This window comes from Carassius auratus, chromosome 24 (genome assembly GCF_003368295.1).
Source record: "Carassius auratus strain Wakin chromosome 24, ASM336829v1, whole genome shotgun sequence".
In the NCBI taxonomy this organism is placed as follows: Eukaryota; Metazoa; Chordata; class Actinopteri; order Cypriniformes; family Cyprinidae; genus Carassius; species Carassius auratus.
The window spans coordinates 4,938,205-4,960,496 of record NC_039266.1 but is presented as its reverse complement, the minus strand read 5'-3'; the positions used below and the strand labels follow the sequence as shown (position 1 = coordinate 4,960,496).

At 38.4% G+C, this 22,292-nt stretch overlaps 1 protein-coding gene across 4 annotated transcripts in view; it reads left to right on the top strand.

The window, feature by feature from the left end:
- The window catches only part of dpp6a (dipeptidyl-peptidase 6a), a 345,025-nt gene that overhangs the window by 266,897 nt on the left and 55,836 nt on the right, over positions 1-22,292 (top strand). For all 4 annotated transcript variants that reach the window (XM_026200773.1, XM_026200772.1, XM_026200774.1 and 1 more), the window contains 4 exons: positions 14,509-14,603; positions 17,507-17,581; positions 19,803-19,855; positions 20,483-20,564. In XM_026200773.1, coding sequence (XP_026056558.1) covers positions 14,509-14,603; positions 17,507-17,581; positions 19,803-19,855; positions 20,483-20,564 — 305 coding nt within the window. The remainder of the gene's footprint in view (positions 1-14,508; positions 14,604-17,506; positions 17,582-19,802; positions 19,856-20,482; positions 20,565-22,292) is intronic.

The following is a 22,292-nucleotide window of genomic DNA, read 5'->3' as shown; positions in this document are numbered from 1 at the left end:
AGAATAGAATAAAGAGTTCTTGTGTTCGAGATGTGTGGACTAAATTTGCTTGTACTTGCACTGGATGGATGGATGGATGGATGGATGGATGGATGGATAGATAGATAGATAGATAGATAGATAGATAGATAGATAGATAGATAGATAGATAGATAGATAGATAGATAGATAGATAGATAGATAGATAGATACATAGATGGATGGATGGATGGATGGATGGATGGATGGATGGATAGATTTGTTTTAAACAAACTTTTCTAGTTTGACATAATGATCTCCCTATGGTCCCCATTCAGTCAAAATTGAATCTGACTTTAGAAGTGTCTGTGTGGATTATCTTGTGTATCTGAGCAGTGTGTATACAGTATGTGTGTTTTCAGCTTTATGATGGACAGCCATGGCTGTATAATAAAGCATCATGTTCTTTAATGTGGCTGCTTGGGGCAGGCTTTCCTGTGGCTAGCCGGCTCACGCTCTGGGTTCTGACAGCAGGTGGTGAAAAATGAGCCGCACGGTCGACCTTGATCAGCATTGCTGATAACTATAAATCACAGAGAAAACAGCCACTCATGGCAGGCAGGAGGCATTGGTGGTTCTGTTATATTACAGACTGTCTACTTTGGAGAAGGAAGGGGTGTGTGGCAGGTCTTCCCTAAGGATACACATCACTGATCGGGATATGTGGAGAGACATTGGTTCGATTAAGAGGCTCAGGATGTAATTTACACTGATTCAGTTATGCATGGGGTAATGCCTTAGTGCGATTAGATGCTGGAGTCAGTTTTGGTTCTTTCAGTCACCTCATCGCTGGTTATTCACTTGAACATTTGATAAAGGACAATAAAAAACAATAAATAAATTGACACAATTCTTAAATATTTTCTTATCTTATGTTAATTCATCATTCATCAGTGCATGTTTTTTTTTGAAGAAAAATCTCAGACAACAATAAAGATAATATAAATACAAATAAATAAATAATATAAATACAAATGTACTTTTAATTTAAATTAAGAAAATAATTGAACAAGCTTTGGTTTGTATTTTTGGAATATTTACTCATTTCAGTAGACAATAACTAGATTACCTACATTCTTAATTAAACGTAGCAATTAAATTAAATGTAAGACTTCATATCTGCATCCAACTGCTGTAAATGATTATTTGCTGACCGTATTTTTTCCTTTGCTAAGAGCACCAATGATGAACCAGGCCAGTGAAGCATGGCATCTGGACAGGACCCAAAATTCTGTGTTTAAAGCTTGTTTTCCATTGAGGATCAGTCTTTGCTCCAGTGGAACATATATATAAAATCAATGGAACAGAGGATAATACATCTACTTACTGTACATGTATATACAGTATTTGTGTAGGGAAAATAAAAGTGTCACGGCGCAGTAGAGACAGCGCCGTGGAAGAAACAGGGTCTGGGTACAAATGCAAGAAAATAACACTTTATTACACACGAGAACAAAAAGGCCAACACGGCAAAAACAAAACAGAAACAAATGACGTGACAATGCCAAAACACGAGAATCAAGAACCACAGCATAGACAAATGACGATTAATGCAACCAGACAGAGTGGTGTGTGAGACGAAACTATATACTCGTGAGCAAATTGGGAACAGCTGTGTGAGTGAGTATGTGCACAGGTGTACAGAGTGAACCAGGTGTGTAAATGAATGTGTGAGTGGGTGAAGGTGCTGAGTCCGGGAGAATGGAAGTGGTGTCCTCTGTTGGTGAGAGGGAGGACCACCAAGTCCGGACTCATGACAGGACCCCTCCTCTAAGGAACGGATTGCAGACGTTCCAGTGCCCCCCAGAGGAGACGCCGTGCAGGGGGTGGAAAGGGGGTCCCGGTCCATGAGCTGGAGGGGGACCAGGGGACTGAGGAAAGGCCGGTGGGGTAGGAACCCATGGCAGAGCCGGGATTGTGAGTGGACACCTTCGCCTCTGGTGCTTCCCGAGCAGCCACCACCGCCTCTGCGAACCATGAGTGGCACCCGCCGCCTCGGGGAAATCGTCCGCGGGGGGGCTCATCCGCTGAGCCCACAGCCTCCTCGAGAGACTCGTCCGCGGCGCCCACAGCCTCCTCGAGAGACTTGTCCGTGGTGCCCACAGCCTCCTCGAGAGACTCGTCTGCGGGGGGCTCGTCCACGGCGCCCGCAGCCTCCTCGAGAGACTCGTCCGTGGGGAACTCATCAGCGGTGCCCGCCGCTATATGCAGGCCGGAGGCGAGCACCGCCTCCTCGCCGGGAAACTCCAGGGCAGGCACCCCCACCCTGACGGCTAAGCCACTCAACTGGAGAGCCAAGTCGATATAACTCTCCAGCGTCTCGTCGGGGTGCCAGACCGGCATGAGAGACTTGAAGGGGCTCGGCTAGTCCTCCCCAGAAGAATACCATTAGACAGGTCTTCTCTGTCGCAGACAGCCGAGCCGCCCCCACGAAGTCCCAAGCATAATCCTCGATACTCCTAGCTCCCTGGCGGACATTGAGGATCCTCCCCGCTGGACCCATAACTGCTGGTTGCATTCTGTCGTCATTTGTCTATGCTGTGGTTCTTGATTCTCGTGTTTTGGCATTGTCACGTCATTTGTTTCTGTTTTGTTTTTGCCGTGTTGGCCTTTTTGTTCTCGTGTGTGATAAAGTGTTATTTTCCGTCTCTACCGCGCCATGACAGAATGCAACCAGACAGAGTGTTGTGTGAGACGAAACTATATACTCGTGAGCAAATTGGGTACAGCTGTGTGAGTGAGTATGTGCACAGGTGTACAGAGTGAACCAAGTGTGTAAATAAATGTGTGAGTGTGTGAAGGTGATGAGTCCGGGAGAATGGAAGTGGTGCCCTCTGTTGGTGAGAGGGAGGACCACCTATGGTGGACGACTCATGACAAAAAGAGTAGCACACTGTTGTTTTATGCCTTTTTTTACTGTTAAAACATCTAATAAAGAGTAATATTTCATATTTGTATAATATTTTACATGCACTTTACATACAATAAAGCTTTTGGTGGTCAGGCTTCCAAAAGGGAGGAGGAGAGAAGGCCTGGAGTATGACAGGCCATGGTGCAGATGAAGGGACCTTAGAGATGTACCCCAGCCCGTGGTACATAGACATCAATGATGGTTGATGTAAGAGACAACAGCTGTGCACCAACTCTTAGTAGCCTCTTAGGCCAGGGAGGAAGTGTATCAGTGCTCAACGATGTGCCACAAAAGATGCTGACCGCTCCACAGACTGCAGGCAGGGTGGCCACATATGACCACACCCCAACCGGTAAGGGACGTGTCTCTTTTTAGCCTTACTCACCAACAAGGAGCTCCCATTCTTCTTTGGAAAGATGAAGTAATGGCTGTAGAAGTGATGGCCTCCTTCCTCAAAAGAGTGTTTACTTCTAGCTCCATTACCAGGGCCTACTTGGGGCCCACCAGAGTCAGAAGGAACCCATTGAAATGAGGTGCAGGAGAGCTGAATTTGGTAGTCTCTTTCGACAGTGTGCCGGACCCATTGAGGCACATTTGGCAGAAGTTTCCATGCTGCCAAATAGTCTACTAAGGGAATCAGTCTCCCAATACTGATCTCTGTTGTGCCCAAGCTTCAGGACTTCTTGGCTAAGGAAATCTTAGCCTGAAGGATGGTCCACAGACCTGGCTTCAACTTCAAAGTCCCTGACCTAGAGCATCACTGCTCTCGGTCCTGCTGCGGAGGAGCACAAGAGGTGATGTTCTGTTTTTGTTGTTCCTGGTATGAGGAGCCTGTATATGAGAAGCTAGAGAGCAGCAAGGGAGGAACCACTGGAATCCCGCTGCTTGTTTATGGGCCTCCTGGAACCTGTCAATGACCAACTTGATGGTGTTGCCGAACAGACCAGAAGGTGCAAGTGGGGTGTCCATGAGGAAGACCTTGTCCTTTCCTCTGATCTCAGACAGGGTCAACCACAAATGCCTCTCCATGGCAAACATGGCTGCCATAGACCTGCCGATGGTGTGGGTGGTCTCTTTGGTGGCACAGAGAGACAAACGGTTGTTCTGCAGTGATATCCTCCGACTTAATCATCTCACCCTCGTCTAGCTCCTTCAGTAGGTTGGCTTGGTATGCTTGTAACACTGCCTGTCATAGTGTGCAAACTTGGAGGCTTGGAGGGCAGTGCTGTGGTTTTCAGGGACGATGCCAAACCGGGTGACATATAGCTCGGAAGCATCTGTTCGACCCGAGGCATCGTCCTGTAACCGCTGTCATTCAGCCCCAACACATTTTCATAGTGGCTAGACGCGTGTCTGAAGAAGAGGGCCGAGTAATGCTTTGACCATGATCTCAAAACCTCAGTGTGAAGATCGGGAAGAAATGGCAAGCCCAGCATTGAGGTGGCAGCTTAGTACACAAAAAGTATTCTTCCAGCTTGCTTTTCTGCGGTTCATCCTGTTTTTCGATGAGGTACTACCTTCAACAGCTCGTCAGAATGGGGAGACAGGAGGGGGGAACCCCCTGCCTCATCGACAGCCTCCACATCGCACCCTTAGGAGGAAGAAAAGCGGAGTGCCAAGGCCTCTCCCCAGGGGGAAGAAACAACAGTGCGGTCTTCCTATCCCTGAGAGGGGTGCTAGATCTGGTGGATGAAGAAGAAGATAGGGACTCGCCCCATCACCATTCCCTCCGCCAGATCTATCTGCGAACCCCACGACCGCAATCGACCAAAGCCGTGGGCAATGCTGATCACGGCTTCTTCCTCAAAGATCCTTCCGGTACAAAGTGTCCACAGTGAGAGGCGTTCACAGTGCAGACAGATGAGAGCTCAGCTGACTGAGCATGCAGAACCACAAACAAACCACGCATAAACTGTGTGTATCTCCATCATGTGATGTGACTTATAAATGCCAGGTTAATAAAATTAATTAAAAAATGATTAACATTTAACATATGTAATCAGTTTTTTAGTCATCCCAAATTACATGAAAAGCATTATTAACAAATTGGACAAGTAAATAACAATAGAGCATGCAATTGTGGATTAACTTTAATGTGTATCCATTAGCAAACGTTTTCTCACAAAACCAGATAAAGCTTATTCCACAGACAATTGACTGAGCTTTGAAATTGTGTTGTCTTATTGTCTTTATTTGAGATATTTCCAAGTTCCGCAAATTGGAATTGCGTCATAAAGACTTTAAAGTATTCTAAAAATTATGTCTGCATATTGACAAAGGTCTTACTAGTTGCTTTATTATTATTAGATAAAACAGTTAAAAGTGACAAGAAACTATTAAGGATACAGAAGTCATGATGTTGTACTAACTGAAACCAAAATCAATTAGCTACTGTTATTTACTATTGACTACTATTGTTTTACCATGGTATATGTTCTAAAAGCAATGGCACTGCTATAGGCTGAAATTCAGTGAACTGAATGACATAAATCTCAATTTTGTATTATGCGACACTAGGATAGGTGGATCACCTATTTCAATTGATAGCATTTTGCATAATTTATAATTGCATTTATTTTAATATCTGTCCTGAGCCAGGGGGCATCTGTGGTTTAAGGTGGATTTACAGCACAGCGAATTTCCATTCTTCTGTGGATCACTTTGTTTCTCCAGCCCTAGCAGGCACCTCTTGCAGCAAATTACCTGGACATGAAGAAGAAATCAATTTAATCAAGAGCAATTAAGCAGGATCTAGTTTAAAGAAAAAGAGGCATGTTACGTAATCATCAGAATTTATTCCCTACTCTGCGTGAAGTGTCTTTTAGCACAGCACAGATGTGAGTACCGAGTGTGTGCTCATGCTCACGTGCATTCTATATGTCAGAACTGATTTGTGTAAAAAATCTCCTACCAATGTGTTTTCAGAAAAAATACTAGGTACTGCAAAGTCATGTTGAATGTTGAACATGGGCACAACTTTGTTCATTTTGGGGGTCTGAGAATGGTTTGCAGGTATTTTAGAGCATAACTCTTGGTCCAGAAAAATCCCACCGAACAGGTGAACAGCAAAATACAATTTTCCGGTAAAACCTTATAAAAGACCATTTCTCACTATTAGCATGCATATAACTAGTGTATTGGCTGTTTTTTAGTACTTATAAAGCATATATTGATGCCTTATTCTGCATTTTCATATTTTTATTGTGGCACAAGTCCCATAGTTAATAGTTAGTTAACAGTAAGAATATAACAGAGTGTGTGTGTGTGTATATATATATATATATATATATATATATATATATATATATATATATACTGTACACACACACACAAAGTGTTTTGTGGTTCTCAGATCTGATGGGTGAGAGGGTTCCAATATTCTAGTAATAACAGAGCTCTATCTGTTTTACCACTTGTGTCACTCTGGTTGCAGTATTTCTGACAGATAGTGTAATGGTGGACACTGACTACATTTACAAGCTGTTAAAATTCGGGTTATGGTCGGGTTAAGGTCAATATTTGGGTTTCTGAAACATTAGGGATAACCCGTTTACATTGTGAGCAGAGAGAGTTACTCCTGTATACATGGAATCTGTAATCAGTCGCCAATATCCCGATGTAAACGACGACGCACCGTTAGCGTCTGGACGTAATACGCAATATGCGTCATTTCCGATTCTTCTTCCTGTATCCAAAGACTCAAAAGACCAAGATTCCTTGCGAATAGAACATGTGCAGAACACACATTTTGATGGGGATATGCCGAAACGCGTTTACAAGACCAAATATTCGGGTTAGAAAAGGGGTACCCCAGGTATAATATCCCGTTTTTTAAAAACCCGGATATGAGCATATCCAGGTTTTTGCCAGTGTTTACATGGCCGTGCGCGACCGGGTTATTGCTAATATCCTGGTTTTAAACGGGTTATTGGCTGCATGTAAACGTAGTCACTAAAATCCATTAGAATTTTATAAATAATAGTTTGTGTCTTTTTTAAGAGTTTATTACGTGAGAATGCACTTCAGATATGTGGTTTGTTAAAGAAAATATCTATTTTAAAAAAATTGCTTCAAAGTTTTTGGAGTTGTTAGACTCGGCCAGTTCTAAAATACTAGAATGCTTCATTATATTCCTCAGCAACGAGGGGTTTTTGAGGTAACTACACACAGCTTCATTGTTTATAGTGAGATGCACAGATGCTGGTAACGTACATACAACCATCATCTCTCTCTCGCTCTCTGTCTCTCTCTGTCTCGTGATTATTCGGCAATTAATTCAGATAAATGCTACAATTCATTCAAATAAATGTAATCTTAACACACTATTTCATCTCTGTGTCTGATTTGAAGCAGGCAGAATGTTAGCACTAATGAAACATAAATGATGAAAATAACTTTAATTTTTACCCTTCTGGTCAGTTTTTGCACTGCAAGCATCATTTAATGCTTTAACTTGTCAATCCTGGCCACTGACCATTTTTTTAGTGGGATAATGCATGGCTAGCTGTGCATTAAATTATCTCAATACTCTTCGCTCCGCTTTGCTTCGGGTGGTTCTTGGTCTTGCATTAGCCCTTACATAGACAGTGTGGTCACATGGTGTGAATGGAAAGTGGACTTTAGAGTTCTTTAAAAAAAAAAAAAAAACTTTTTTATTTATTATTTTGACCTATCTGAGCAGAGTCCAAATGTACTTAGAGGTTTTAATCATTCACATGCCTTCATTATTTATAGAAGAAGCAGCCTTCAATAGCACTGCTGCTCTCCGGTCCTTTGAAAGTAAAACTTGCTCGGGGAGAGTGAGCAAAGGAAAATAATTAACTGTGATTCAGTGTGTGATGAGATTGTATGAGGCTAAGGCGGAAATCAACTATCACAAGCTGAAAGGTGACTATGCTTCACCATCTCTGCAGAATCTCACTAGCGTCTCTGTTCAGTGACGTCTGAACGCCCTTGTGCACTGCAGCTAAATACAGTTCTCTTGTGAGTTTTGTAAACATTTCCAGTTATTTACCAGGAGTGATTATTTCATTTTACAATCAAACTGACATCTGAATGAATCAAAAAGAGATTTTCTTGAATTTCACATATGCACAAAACCAAACTCAAAATGTGAGAGCAGTGACCTAACCAGATCAGCCATTTTAATTTTAATTATAAAATAGTCCGAAAACATAAGATAAATTAACGGTTTCACAGCAAATGCACATTTATTTTCATTTCATTTTTTTTTTATTACATTTACAGCTAATGTGGTATGTAAACATTGTATCTTGTTAAATTAATTTACACATTGCAAATAAATGAATAAAATGACTAATAAAAATATATTCTGTGAAAAACAAAAATACACTGTAGCATGCTATTTCAAATACAGTAGTACTAAAAATATATATACTAAAGTGGAAACTGGGACACTTTATTTCATGTTAATGGCAATTAAAGGAAAAAGTTTTGGTTTAAATTCATATTCATCAAATGCATATATAATTCATTCATGCACTTATTTAGAATGCTTTTTTGACCCACTTAAAGAGGGTGCACATACATCTTTATGCATCATTTCATAATTACTATTATTGTTTTAGAAAAAAAATTGTCCATTGCCCAATGACATGTATATAATTTCTATTTTATTTCTATTTGAATTATATTTAAATATAATTGTAATTGCACATTTGTAATGAAGTTGCAATTTTAGAATAATTCATCATATTCTCTTTCAGTTCACTTAAGTAGCAGTTTATTTCATTAATATAACACTATCTGCAACGGTTTATATATATATATATATATATATATATACAGTATGGATCGAAAGTTTGGGCACCCCTTGCAGAATCTGTGAAAATATGAGTAATTTTCAAAAAATAAGAGAGATCATACTAAATGCATGTTATTTTTTATTTAGTACTGTCCTGAGTAAGATATTGTACATAAAAGATATTAACATTTAGTCCACAAGACAAAAGAATTGCTGAAATTATTAAAATAACCCCACTCAAAAGTTTGGGAACCCTTGGTTCTTAGTACAGTGTGCTGTTACCTGATGATCCTCGACTATCTTGTCAGTGACTGTATGATTTTGAGATACATCTTATCACACTGAGGACATTTGAGGGACTCAAACACAACTATTTAAAAAGATTCAAACATTCACTGATGCTCCAGAAGGAAACAAGATGCATTAAGAGCTGGGGGGTGAAAACTTTTGAACACGATGAAGATGGCCAAATTTTTCTTATTTTGTTGAAATATAATTGTTTTCCATTTAGTTCTGCCCTTCGTAAGCAACAGAAGACACTTGTATGTTTCCCGGTACACAAATTAAGTACAATTTACATTGATCTTCACATTCCAAAAGTTTTCACCCCCAGCTCTTAATGCATCTTGTTTCCTTCTGGAGCATCAGTGAATGTTTGAATCTTTTTAAATAGTTGTGTTTGAGTCCCTCAAGTGTCCTCAGTCTGAAAAGATGCATCTCAAAATCATAAAGTCACTGCTGGAAAGGGTTCAAATATGCAAAGATGCTGGAAAACCGAAGAATCTGCAGGACCTAAAAGATTTTTCTGAAGAACGCTGCTCAGTTTAACTGTTCAGAACAAACAAGGGACTCATGCACAACCATCACAAAACAGAAAGACAGTCGTGGATCATCAGGTAACAGAACACAGTACTAAGAACCAAGGGTTCCCAAACTTTTGAGTGGGGTTATTTTAATAATTTGAGCAATTTTTTTGTCTTGTGGACTAAATGTAATATATATATATATATATATATATATATATATATATATAGTGATGCACGGGTCAATGTATTAATAACCCGCACCCGACCGGCGTTTTCAACTAACCCGCCCGCAGCTCGGGCCGCAAAAAAAAGGAAAATAAAATATTGTACCCGTCCCACTTCCATTTTTTTTAAGTAGTAAATGCTCATCATAGCATCACTGGGCCATATAGGAACTAGGCAAAAACTAACAAACAAATAAAAATCATTGATATATTCTAATTTTGTCAAGAATTATATAAAAAAAATTGTCAATAAGCTCATCATTTGTTGTAAATATTCTAGTCTGGCTATGTGTATTTTGATGTTTCTGTTCAGCAGACAGTGAGGTTCGGGTTTTTTCCGATCAGAGCTCGTGAGCGGAGAGCGCATTTCTCCATATATCCATCCACTCGCTCATTCCGTGGGGTCTCGCTCAACCCAGAATGGCCTGCTGGGTCGAAAATATGCAAGGAGACATTTAGTTGTTTATTAATAAACTGGTGTTTTTTTATGTCGCTGCAAAGATGAAGTTGACGATGCAGACTTGCCATGAACACCAGAGAGAAATGCACATTTCATATGGATTTCATAATCAGAGAGTAGCCTATTTATTTTGGTTTTGATATTTTCGTTTAAAATTAGACATTTCTTGCTGTAATATGTAGCCTATATTTCTCAAATCTGTGAGGCACACGCTGAGTTTCGGCACCCTCCAGTTCACATGCAATACAAGTGATCGTGCCGGCGCCTCATTACATTGTCTGCTATACATTTGCTTCTTATTTATTAAATACAGGCAATTGATTGATAAAACATTGACCAATATTAAGATACAATTTATACAAAACGAAGATCTTTTAAATAGAGTTTTCTATAAAACACAACTTAATGAAGTCGTCAAAATCATGTTTTACCAAAATCAGGTCTTCACCTTTTCTCTTGCCGCCTCCATCTCTACCTGCAGACTGAGCTCATGCATCATCTTCGCGCCAGTTATTCAGCCAATAAAGTGTAGGCCTATATATTTCAAAATTTTGTCTTGTACTATATTAATAACAAAGGTTTAATTGGCATCTTTATTTCAAACGACCCGACCGACCACGACCCGAATATCATTAAAAATATTTTTGGATGACTCCTAACCGCGGGCAACCACGGGGTGACCGCAGGCACCCGCTCATTTTGGATCAACCCACACATCACTTATATATATATATATATATATATATATATATATATATATATATATATATATATATATATATGATTCAAGTACTTCTTTACACAAGGTTGTCCAATTTGTTAATTAATTTAACCAAAATGCAGTTGTATGTATTTGACATGTATGTGGGCTTATACCAGATGTTTGTGGCCAAAAGGAGTGACTTTTTTATTTTGTACTCACAGAATGATAAATTGGGGTATTCACGTCCACAAAAAAATGCGGTTGTCACTCGTGTACGTGTACATGACCAACATAAATCAAGCACAGATACAGAAATAAAGACCTGCTGTCAGATGAACATATGTGGAAGAATAAGATCAGAGAAAGAAGCTTGTCCTAGAACAAATTGAGACAGAAAGGACTGATAAAGAAAGAGCAGGGTAAAGAATGATGAAAGAATCATGCTTGGGGTTGTGTAAGAGAGGACAAGAGGGGAAACGAAAGATAGGAAGAAAGTGAAGGTGAGTGAGTTATGCCCTGAAGAACAAAGAAGCAGAGAGAAAGGTGAGTGCTGTGTTTGAGTGAGTGACCCCAGGCTCCACTGCAGGAAGTGTTACGTGCCAGTTCCTGCTGCTCTCCTCCATCAAAACACTGAGAGAGCACAGGAGAGATGCTGGGTTTGCAGGAGCCAGGAGACTCAAGAGTTCATGATTTTTACTGACAGGAATGAGGTGAAAAGAAATTTCTTTATAGCAAAGACCAGAGGAAACAGAGAGCATATGAAATGACAGGAAAACCACCCACCTAGGCAATGTGTTTAGATATGCACTCATGACAGCTGTTCCAAAAAGCAGGAACCAAAATAATGCTGCCTTATAATAAGTTACTTTGTTTTTTACCCAGAAATTAGGGCAGCGTTGCTTGTATCATTTTATGTATAAGGCAAAATAAAAAAAAAAAAGAAGAAAAAAGATCAGTGAAAAGTTTAATCTATGACAGACAGTCAAGGGAAATATCAGTTTCAACTAGATTTGCATTTCCCAAAGGAAAATACCAGTGTTAGCAAGGCAGCAAAAAGCATTGTTGAAGGTTTAGGTGAGATTTATGGAATTACATTTGGTTCAATAAAAATAAACGAAACTTTATAAAAGTGAACATAACTTTTTCAGAAACTATCAAAAATATGCTATTACAAAAGAAGAAAAACACAATGAAAATAAAAAAAAAAGAACTCAGTCACAAAAATTTAACAGGCTCTTCAATTATGCTTCATTCTTTGTTAATGTTTTTCAAAGATTAGTTTTCGCTAATCGTGGATTCTGAATGCATTGCCACATATTTCGCTTACTCTTTGCAGTTTTTCATTTGGTGTTTTGACACAAATTTCTCGTGGGGGCGGGCTTACCAGTGAACTACTTTGATTGGATGGCGAGCTTTTGATTGACAGGTGCTCTGTGACTGGGAAGTACAACCACTCAGTGGTTTCCTTTATAACCATTTACCACTATTGCACTGTTCTTTTTGTGTGCTACAGCTACAGCGGTTATTGGAGTTGTCACACTACAATCTTGACACAATCCATAATTGAAATATTAAGTACACATTTTGCAAAAATCGGACTGATACAATTTTACATTAAAATAACATTGTTTTAATCTTTCTGAAATCAATGTGAAACTTTTAAAATGTTTTTTTTTTCTTTTACTTTAATAACATATAAATACACTCTTTAAAATGACTTTAAATTAAGAAATATTAATTGGTTGTAATTAAAGCTTTATTTTTTTCTGAAAAAAAAGTGAATTTCGTTTTATCATACATTTGATAAAGAGAAATAATTAAATATACATTTAGCAAAATGTACGTTTCGAATACTTAAATGCATGTTAATTGCACGACTAAATGACAAAGTATGATAGTTTTTATTAAATTTGATTAGTTAAACAGTGTTTTTGTGACCCACTTTAGTATTACTTAAGTTGATGTTTATATGCAATTTCAGAATCAGAATCAGAATCAGAAAGAGCTTTATTGCCAAGTATGTTTGCGCATACAAGGAATTTGTTTTAGTGACATAAGCTTCCAGTACACAGAGACACCAACACACAGACAAAAAAAAAACAAAAACAAAATGTAGTCAAATAAATAAGTGTATAAACAATTGTGCTATAAATGATAATGGGATAGGATTGAAAAAGATGCAGGGATGTACTAGGATGGAGGGGTAACAAATAAATATAAGGATGTTGCACTTCTGTTTGCATAAGCATAAGTGGGGAACATTTTAACTGTTCATGAGGTAGATTGCCTGGGGGAAGAAACTGTTTTTGTGCCTTGCTGTTCTGGTATTTGAGACGCCGGCCAGATGGCAAAAGTTCAAAAATGGGTTCTTCTAAAAAAAAAATGCTGAATGTAGTCAAATGACAACCATTTATAAGTTAAAATGTAGTGTAAGTCCAATTACCTTCAAACTTTAATTAACCACATGAACTAATAACTATGATAATCCTGAAAGTAATCAAGACAGTGAACTAATGACAAAACAGAACTGAGATCCACCTGACAAGACAACAAACCGATAAAAAACATAACTCATGAACCAAAGGAAGCATATGAGAAGATCACATGTGGAGCACAATCACATGACCAAACATAAGCTAGCGGCAGGGACTGAGAGGCGGTTCAAACCGAGGACAGTTAGAATTCTCCGATGAGCTCAGAGGAGTCCCAGAGAATGAATGATATGAGGAGAAGTGTGTTTAGAGCACTCCTGTCTGAATGTGTGATGGATAGAGTGTGAGAGATGAATGAGAGCAGAGGGGAAGAGGACGCTTGATGAGGTTCTGATCTGAAACGTACGGCCCGACATCAGGTCAGAGGAAGAGCAAGAAAGGAGGAATTTGTCAAGTCGACAAATGATTGTTCTGGCACCTTATCAGCTCGCCAGTCAATTCCAGCCATGGAAATAAGAGTGAAGGGCACCTTTTTTCCAGCAATCACCATAAAATGAGCACATTTAACATTCAGAGCATTACAACAACCATTAAATGAAAAAAAAACACACTTTAAGCCATTATTATTCATCATGCAATGCATTAAAAAACTCATGTTTTATATCCATCTCAGATTATTTACTTCATAGTAATTCCATTTGTTGTATCTACAGCATAAAAATGACTAATTGCATTCCATCTGACCTCAGCGATCTGACCCATTAGAACTGCAGCGCTTTCAGTGCCTTCCACTTTAGCTTTAATGTGATTGTGATGGTAATTGTGTCACCTCTTATCACCGATTAGTTATGCAAGCGAGATAAAAAAGCCTTTGCATACCGTTCCCCTAATCCGCAATTAAAAGTGGCGATGGGGCGGTTTGCGTTCTTCTCAACAAGGGCTGTGTGCTGCATTCCAGATCTCTAAAAGAGCTTTTTTACTGATGTCCTTGCCAAAGTCATCGTCACATGTGGAAAACCAAAAAATGAAAAGTTTTATCATTCCTTTTCAACTGTCAGCCCCCCGGTACAGCTAGAGAGCACTGAGGGGCACATTCATGACTAGATTATTGACAGAGAGCAAGTGAGAGACTTATTTCTCCTTGACTTTTTTATCCCACTAACTCCCATCCTCTGATCCTCTCTCTTTAGGTAATGAGCTCCTCTATCGTACCCGTGAAGGTGATGTTGTCCGCTTTAACATGGAGACCAACGAGAGTACAATCCTGGTCACAAACAGGAAGTTTGTAAGTGTTTTGCTTAAACTCTTTCTTCCACATAAAATCGTAAAACCGCTTAGGAAAAGTTCAACCCAAAATGAAAATATGCAGAGCATTTACTCACCCAGGTCATCTAAGATAGAGATTTGGAGACATTTAGCATTACATCATTTGATCACCAATGGATCCTCTGCAGTGAATGGGTGCTGAATGAAGTATTTAATGGTTGATGAAAACATTCCAGTAATCCACAAGTAATTCACACAATGCCAGTCCATCAATCAACACAGTGAAACAAAAGCATGCATGTTTGTAATATAATCCATCAAGATGTTTTCAATTTCAAACCATCCAACTGAAATATGAATTGTCTATACATAATATCGCTTTCTCCAGTGAAAAAGTAGTCTCATCTAAACCAGGAAAGAAATGCAGAGATCATGAACTGTTTACAAGTCAAAACAGTCCAAAACTTCTAAACACCTTTTTTGTCCAGGATGGGGACACTGTTCAAAGTTAAAAAGACTTAATGATGGATTTGTTTCTTACAATCATGCAGCTTTTCACTTTACAAGACTTAATTGATCTACTATAGTCATGCGGATTAGCGAGTGATGTAATGATACATTTCTCCAGTTGTTTCGATCAAGAAGCAAACTCATCTACATCATGCAAATCTTTAGGAAAAACTGTATTTTACCACTTTTAGAACACTTGAACCATTTTATATATACTAATACACTCAAGTGTACTACAAGTGGTAATTAAATACATTGTTAATACAGAGATAGTATGTTAATGCACATTTTCATATTCATATTCATAGTGTCTCAAATTCAAATCAGTTGAGTACACTTAGATATACCTTAAGTACTGAAAAATATTTGTTAGTATATTAAGCAAAAAATTAGTGAATGAAAATAGAGCACTTTAAAGTACATTATGAAATTTTTTTCACCTGGGAAATATTCCTATGAGTACCTGAAAATTTTAATTGCTACTATTTGAGCTACTACTATTCTCTCCACCAGCTTAATTTCCTTTATCATTTTTGGTCATTTACTTCTAATCATCTGGTGTTTTGATGATTTTAAGTATATGTATGAAGTTAGTTCTCCTGAAGTTCACACAGGTGTGTGTGTGTGTGTATGTATATATATATATATATATATATATATATATATATATATATATATATATATATATATATATAAGCAACTGTACTTGCAGATAATATAATATTAATGAAATGTACTATGCTCTTAAAGGGTTCGTTCATCCTCGGAACACAGTTTAAGATATTTTAGATTTAGTCCGAGAGCTCTCAGTCCCTCCATTGAAGCTGTGTGTACGGTCTACTGTCTATGTCCAGAAAGGTAAGAAAAACATCATCAAAGTAGTCCATGTGACATCAGAGGGTCAGTTAGAATATTTTGAAGCATCGAAAATACATTTTGGTCCAAAAATAACAAAAACTATGACTTTATTCAGCATTGTCTTTTCTTCCGGGTCTGTTGTGAGAGCGTTCACAACACTGCAGTGTAGTGATGTCCGGTTCGTGAATTAATCATTCGATTTAACCAGTTCACCAAATCGAACTGAATAGTTTTAAACGATTCGCGTCTCCAATACGCATTAATTCACAAATGACTTAAGCACTTAACTTTTTTTAACGTTGCTGACACTCCCTCTGAGTTCAAACAAACCAATATCCCGGAGTAATTAATGTACTCAAACAGTACACTGACTGAACTGCTGTGAAGAGAGAACTGAAGATGAAGACCGAGCCGAGCCAGATAATGACTCATTCACGAATCAAGAACCGTATCTGTCAGACGCGTCCGATTCGAGAACCGAGGAGCTGATTATACCGCAAATGTTTGATTCAGCGTGAAGAGCGTTACACAGCGCTCCTAAAACAATCTGATTCTTTTGGTGATTGATTCTGAACTTAATTTCTGCTAATTTTATGAGCGCGGGTAAACCGAAGGCTTGAATCAAGGGCAATCATCGCCAATGATGTCATTACGTAGTGCGCAAAAGAACCGGTGAACCGTTTTCTTCAACCGGTTTATTGAATCCAACTGTCCAAATGAACCTGAAGACAATGCTGAATAAAGTCAGTACAGTACAGTACAGGACAGTATACCATACACACAATCTAAAATATCTTAAACTGTGTTACAAAGATGAACGGAGGTCTTACTGGTTTGGAACGACATGAGGGTGACTTATTAGTGACATAATTTTCCTTTTTGGCTGAACTAGCCCTTTAAGAGTACACTTTCAGGGCTGTTTATTGACATTTTTTTGTAATAATATCAAGTTATAGGTTTAAAGTACATTTCAAATCATTATAGTTAAAATATATGCTTCATTTAAACATTCAATAAATTTGCCAATAGCACATCTACTGTACAAAATACAGTTGCATAGTGATCAGAAAGTGCATCAAAAAAACAAACAAGACACAATAGTCCAATCAAATGCGATGGATAAAATCAACTCCCACCTTGTATTATTTCCTCCTGAATTGATCACCATATGAAAGATAAATGCATTGTGAATGTCTCATTTTGCAGACAGTCATGCATCAGCATGCACTACAGTATTAATTACTCCACCGTCATACAGCACATCACAGGACAGACAGTTCTATTGTTATTAATAGAGCTGAATACATCCATCATTAGTGCAAATGTTCTGTGTAACTTGTTAGCAGCTTCAGATCGTTAGGGGATGGTGGGATGCAAAACAGTGAAGGCAAGGACACAGAACATGAGGTTTGTTGAGAATCAAAGAGTGGCAGCTCTGATTAATGCCACGCTCTCCCCGTGATCTGTCACAGCCGAATAAGGAATATGGTAATGAAGCTATGCTTTCTATAAAGTCTCATTTACCTTTTCTCCGTTTTCTTTTTTTTTTTTCAGGAAATGTACAAAGCCAGCAAATATGAGGTTTCCCCAGATATGAAACTCGTTCTGCTGGCCTACAACGTGCAGCTGGTGAGGCCTGTGTTTATTTGGTGTTGCATGTGTGTGTTGAGATGAAAGTAATCATTGCACGATGTGAAAGGGCCGTCACACTCTACTGCCTTACCAGAGAAAAAATACACCCCGCTGGAGTGACAGAAACCAAGCAATCACACACACACACACACACCTGCCAGTCGAGAGAAAGGAGGACAGAGGCTGTTTTCACACTTGGTTTGATTGGTTGGTCTGAACTCGGCTTCTATTCCACCCTCACCCCCATCTCTTTTCATATTGTGTTATACAGTAAGGCTCCGAACCACAGGGTGTCTGCATGATTGTACGAATTAGCCGCAGGTGTTGCTAGCTAGGCAACAATTCAATAAGAGAAAGCACCAAAAACCAGAGTTTCCACAGTAATAGAAAGCCTGGAAATAACAGGACATTTTAAAGTGTGGATTCCAGACTTTGGAATTGAAATGCAAAGTTAAAAATGTAAAGGAAATTTCTTCAGTTCTAAAATAGTTCATCAGTTGTATTTCAACTATTGAGTATGTTAACTAAATGACCCTTATCCAATTCAGATGGAAAATTCACAGTAGAAAATTATGAAGCAACACTTACGTACATGCAATTATTTATTTATTTATTTTATTTTTTTATTGCAATGATTTCAAACAAACTTCTTTCATATTGTCATTATGAGGTATTATTTGTAGAATGTTGAGGAAAATAATGAATTTAATACATTTTGGAATAAGGCTGTAGCATAACAAAACACATTAAGTAAATCTCCATACAGACTTCACCTAAAGCTTTAGTGTGCAAAGAAATGATGAAAGTACAAACTCTGAAGGACACTAGAGTCGGACACTACAGGTGACGAGTTAGTTTGATCAGGGCAGCTGTCGTACAGAGCTGTAGAGACGGAGGAGAAGGTGTCATAAGCGCTGGGACAGTGACACCAGAGCACTTCACACACACATGACAAGCAAGAGTGAGCCAAAGAAAAGAATGTGAGCACTGCCTCTAGTTTGTTATTCAGTGCCCGTCCCAACATCACCTTGATGGATGACAGCCTCGTCCCCCACCTGTCATTGCCTATGCTTAAGTGCACGCACACACACACACACACACGCACACACACACCCGTTCATAACGCCCCTCATTCTCAAACTCTGTCATGGTGCCACTTGCCCTTCACAAAGCAGCTCTCCATCTCTCTGCATCTGTAAGACTGTGAGTACAGGTGTTGAATGTTAATCTTTGACAGTATTAACAGCTCCGCTACAGCACACGTGTCAAGCTCATGTCAGCTGTGAGCATATGCTACGGTCAGCCCTCTGGCTCATGGACAGCTGTTGACACTGTCCTCAGAGTGACACAACAGCACTCGTACCTTCTTCAGCAGTGATGGATTAGGATTTTCTACATTTAGTTAGTTCTGCCTCTGAAATTTGATTGAACGTGTCATATTTAAAGCACACATGTGACCACACCTTGGTTGACTTCTATATTAATTTACTAAGATGCAGCCGACAGAAAGGCTAATGTCCTGTAGAGTAATTAATATTTCTTTATTTGTTTATTTATTTAAATCTTTGAAAAAATGATTACAAAATCTAGCTTTTATGTTTGTTATTTAAAAATAAATAAAAGTTATTATTATTATTATTATTATTTTAAGAAATATAAATTATTAATATACATAATTTAAAAAACATGAATCTATACAAAATTATTGTAAGAATTAATAATTTTTTATGGGGGTATCATAACATTTTGCAGCTTAAACTAGCCTTGTAATGTAAAATAAATAAAGTTTCAGTAGTTTAATGCACTTAATATACAGAAATAATAATAAGCTAATAAACACTTTCTCTGTGTTGATCCTTTCCTCTATTCACTTTTGACACAAAATAATCCGCTAAGTGTGATTGATCGACGTAACAATTTTTATTTATTTTTTGTACTGTAATCATGCTAAATGTACTGTCTATTAAACATTGGGCTATTTTACATTTTGCTTTTGTTGAAAAAATGAGGTGGTGTGTTACTGTGATTTTTACCATGGCAAAAAATCTGTCCTCTTCACATTGTGGCTAAAACTTTGCTATGTCCCTGTAATGCATAGCCTTTCATGCTGTATTGCTAATAGAGCTTTTTGTGCTTGTAGTGGCAGTAACTGCTGTTCTCCCACAATTAATTGTTTTCTCTCTGTCTCTGTTTGCCTCTGTGTTGTTCAAACTCTCAGGTTTATGAGCACTCCTTCACCGCGGACTACATCATTTGCAGTCTGGAAACTCCGTAAGTCATATAGCAGTCACATTAGTTTACAAAGTCCATTTGTCATTATAAACCAAGGAAACATCGATGCAGCATCTCACAGCTCACGTCACATGTCAAAGCCATTCAGAGAACTGAATCTTTCCATACTGCTATCCGGTGGTCCTACCGACAAATTCCCAGCCTGTCTGTCCCGTGATTAGCAAAGAGACGTACAGCTTGTGTCACCTGTAATTTTTGAGCCTGCAGTGCACAGAGCCATCGTACACAGCAGCAGAATAAAGCATCTATATTTATGTGCTCCGTCAGACGGAAGGAACAGATGCTGACACAGCGCTGGGCCGCTGTCCCAGCTGGATTTAACAGCGCATTGGGATATACTATCACTGTTAGGTTTCCTGGAGCAGGAATTCCCTCATGGTGCTTTATTCGGCGTACTGTTGTGTTGGGCTGTGTTGTACACCGTGATGGAATCAATATCTGTTGGCACACGCTCCACTGCACCACACAGAGGAAGTGTGCACTGTTAGCCCTCTGAAGACATGAATGTTTGACTGATCTGTCTGTCTGGGTCAGGATGGTCAACTAGTCTACTTGTCATGCAGAATCAAACTAGCTGATTTAGTAATGGCTTTGCTTCTCTTACAGGGAAACGTGGATTCTGAACCCTCCAGAAGTGCGAAACGCTCATCTGCAGTATGCTGGATGGGGACCGCGAGGCCAGCAGCTGGTAAAGACGACATTTTCCATACTGTAAACCAAAAATTGCAGAAAAAAAAAACTGCCAGAAGTGAAGGAAAATACAGTAGGAATTCTTCAGGTTTTACAGATTGAGCTAAATTTACAGTATATTTTATTAACTTGTACAGTGTAATGTTAATATACCAACCTAACAATATAAATATATAATAATAATAATAATAATAATAATAATAATAATAATAATAATAATAATCTTGTGCTTTTGTACCATTAAGATACACTGATAATCACCAAAATACATAGGTGGTAATAAGAAAACCAAGAAACACTTTATTTTAAGGACTATACTATAGGGCTTTCACTAACGTTTATTTTGGTAATCGAGTAATCTTTCGATTATTCTGCTGATTAATCGAGAAATCTATATAAAAATAGACCTAAGCAAACAATAGACTTTTAAATGACTTAAAATACTTACAATAGCAATGAGGCAATAATTATTATTTAAAAAGAAATAAACTATCAACAGCAAGTAAGCATTTGGTTTATTGAACACTGAAACTGTATAATGATAACTAATGAAAGAAAACAGCCTGACAATTGTTTTACATTTTACAGGTGTGATCTAATGCTTGTTTAATACTGAGTAAATAACATTTCATTTAAATGTCCATTTAATCTATAATACTTGATAGAAATTCTACAGCCACTGTCATTTCTTGAACAAGAACATGTGAACATCAAAACATGCTAACTTTATTTTGAAGTCACCATGAACAGTTAGCTTATTTAGAAAGATAGGTGTAGATTTATGATTTCTTTTTACCTTATAAATTCCCAGACGAACGTTATAAGCAATTCAGACTCGCAGGATATGCAAAGTATGGAGTTTGAGATGAGGTGGTGCCAAGCATGTAAATGATAACTGTTTGTGTGGAGCAGCATTTACTGTGAACGGAAGTGCTCTGAGATGCACATTACTACACACATATAAATAAAGTGAATATTAAACCGGCAACAAATATATATATATTTATTTGTATCACAACCTTTGTGATTTCACCATAGCACTATGCTTTATTATGATTTTTTTTTAAATCAGTTTAATATTTCTCACAGCCTTAGAAAACCTTCTGAAAACGCTTTTCATGTATTCTCATCTGCGGAATGCACCATTTCCAGTATTTTGCCAGTTAATCGACACAGGCACAGTTCACACACACACACTCAGTTGATGACTGGCAGGAAAATGTAGAATTAGAGACGTGATAATGCACAAATTATAACACAGAATCATGATTTTCATGGGACACAGTTAGAAGCTAATATTACAGTAGATTATGGACTTGTCAATAAACAAAACAAGTGGGTACACCAAGGGTATATGCAAATATTGATCCTTGGAAGTTATAAAACACAAACAGCCCTGAGCAAATATGATGTATATGTGCGCATGGCCCCGACTACACCACTGAGCAGGAGGGATGCCAAAAGTGTCATATTTTGGTACCAAGTAAGTAAAAAAAATTAAATAAAATATCAGCAGTACAAGTGCGGAGTTTGATGCGTGACTGACAGGCAGCTGCAGGTGAGCGCTCACATGTTTGTGTGTGCTCTGTAAAGAGTAGCTGTGTCTCACGGTAATGCTCCTGCACTTGTAAGCTGTCAGATGCTTTTCTTTGTTAATTTCCCATCTTGGCAAGGTATTGGTGTAAATACACTCGGTTTGTCTTCAGTGAATGTAAACATGCGGTAT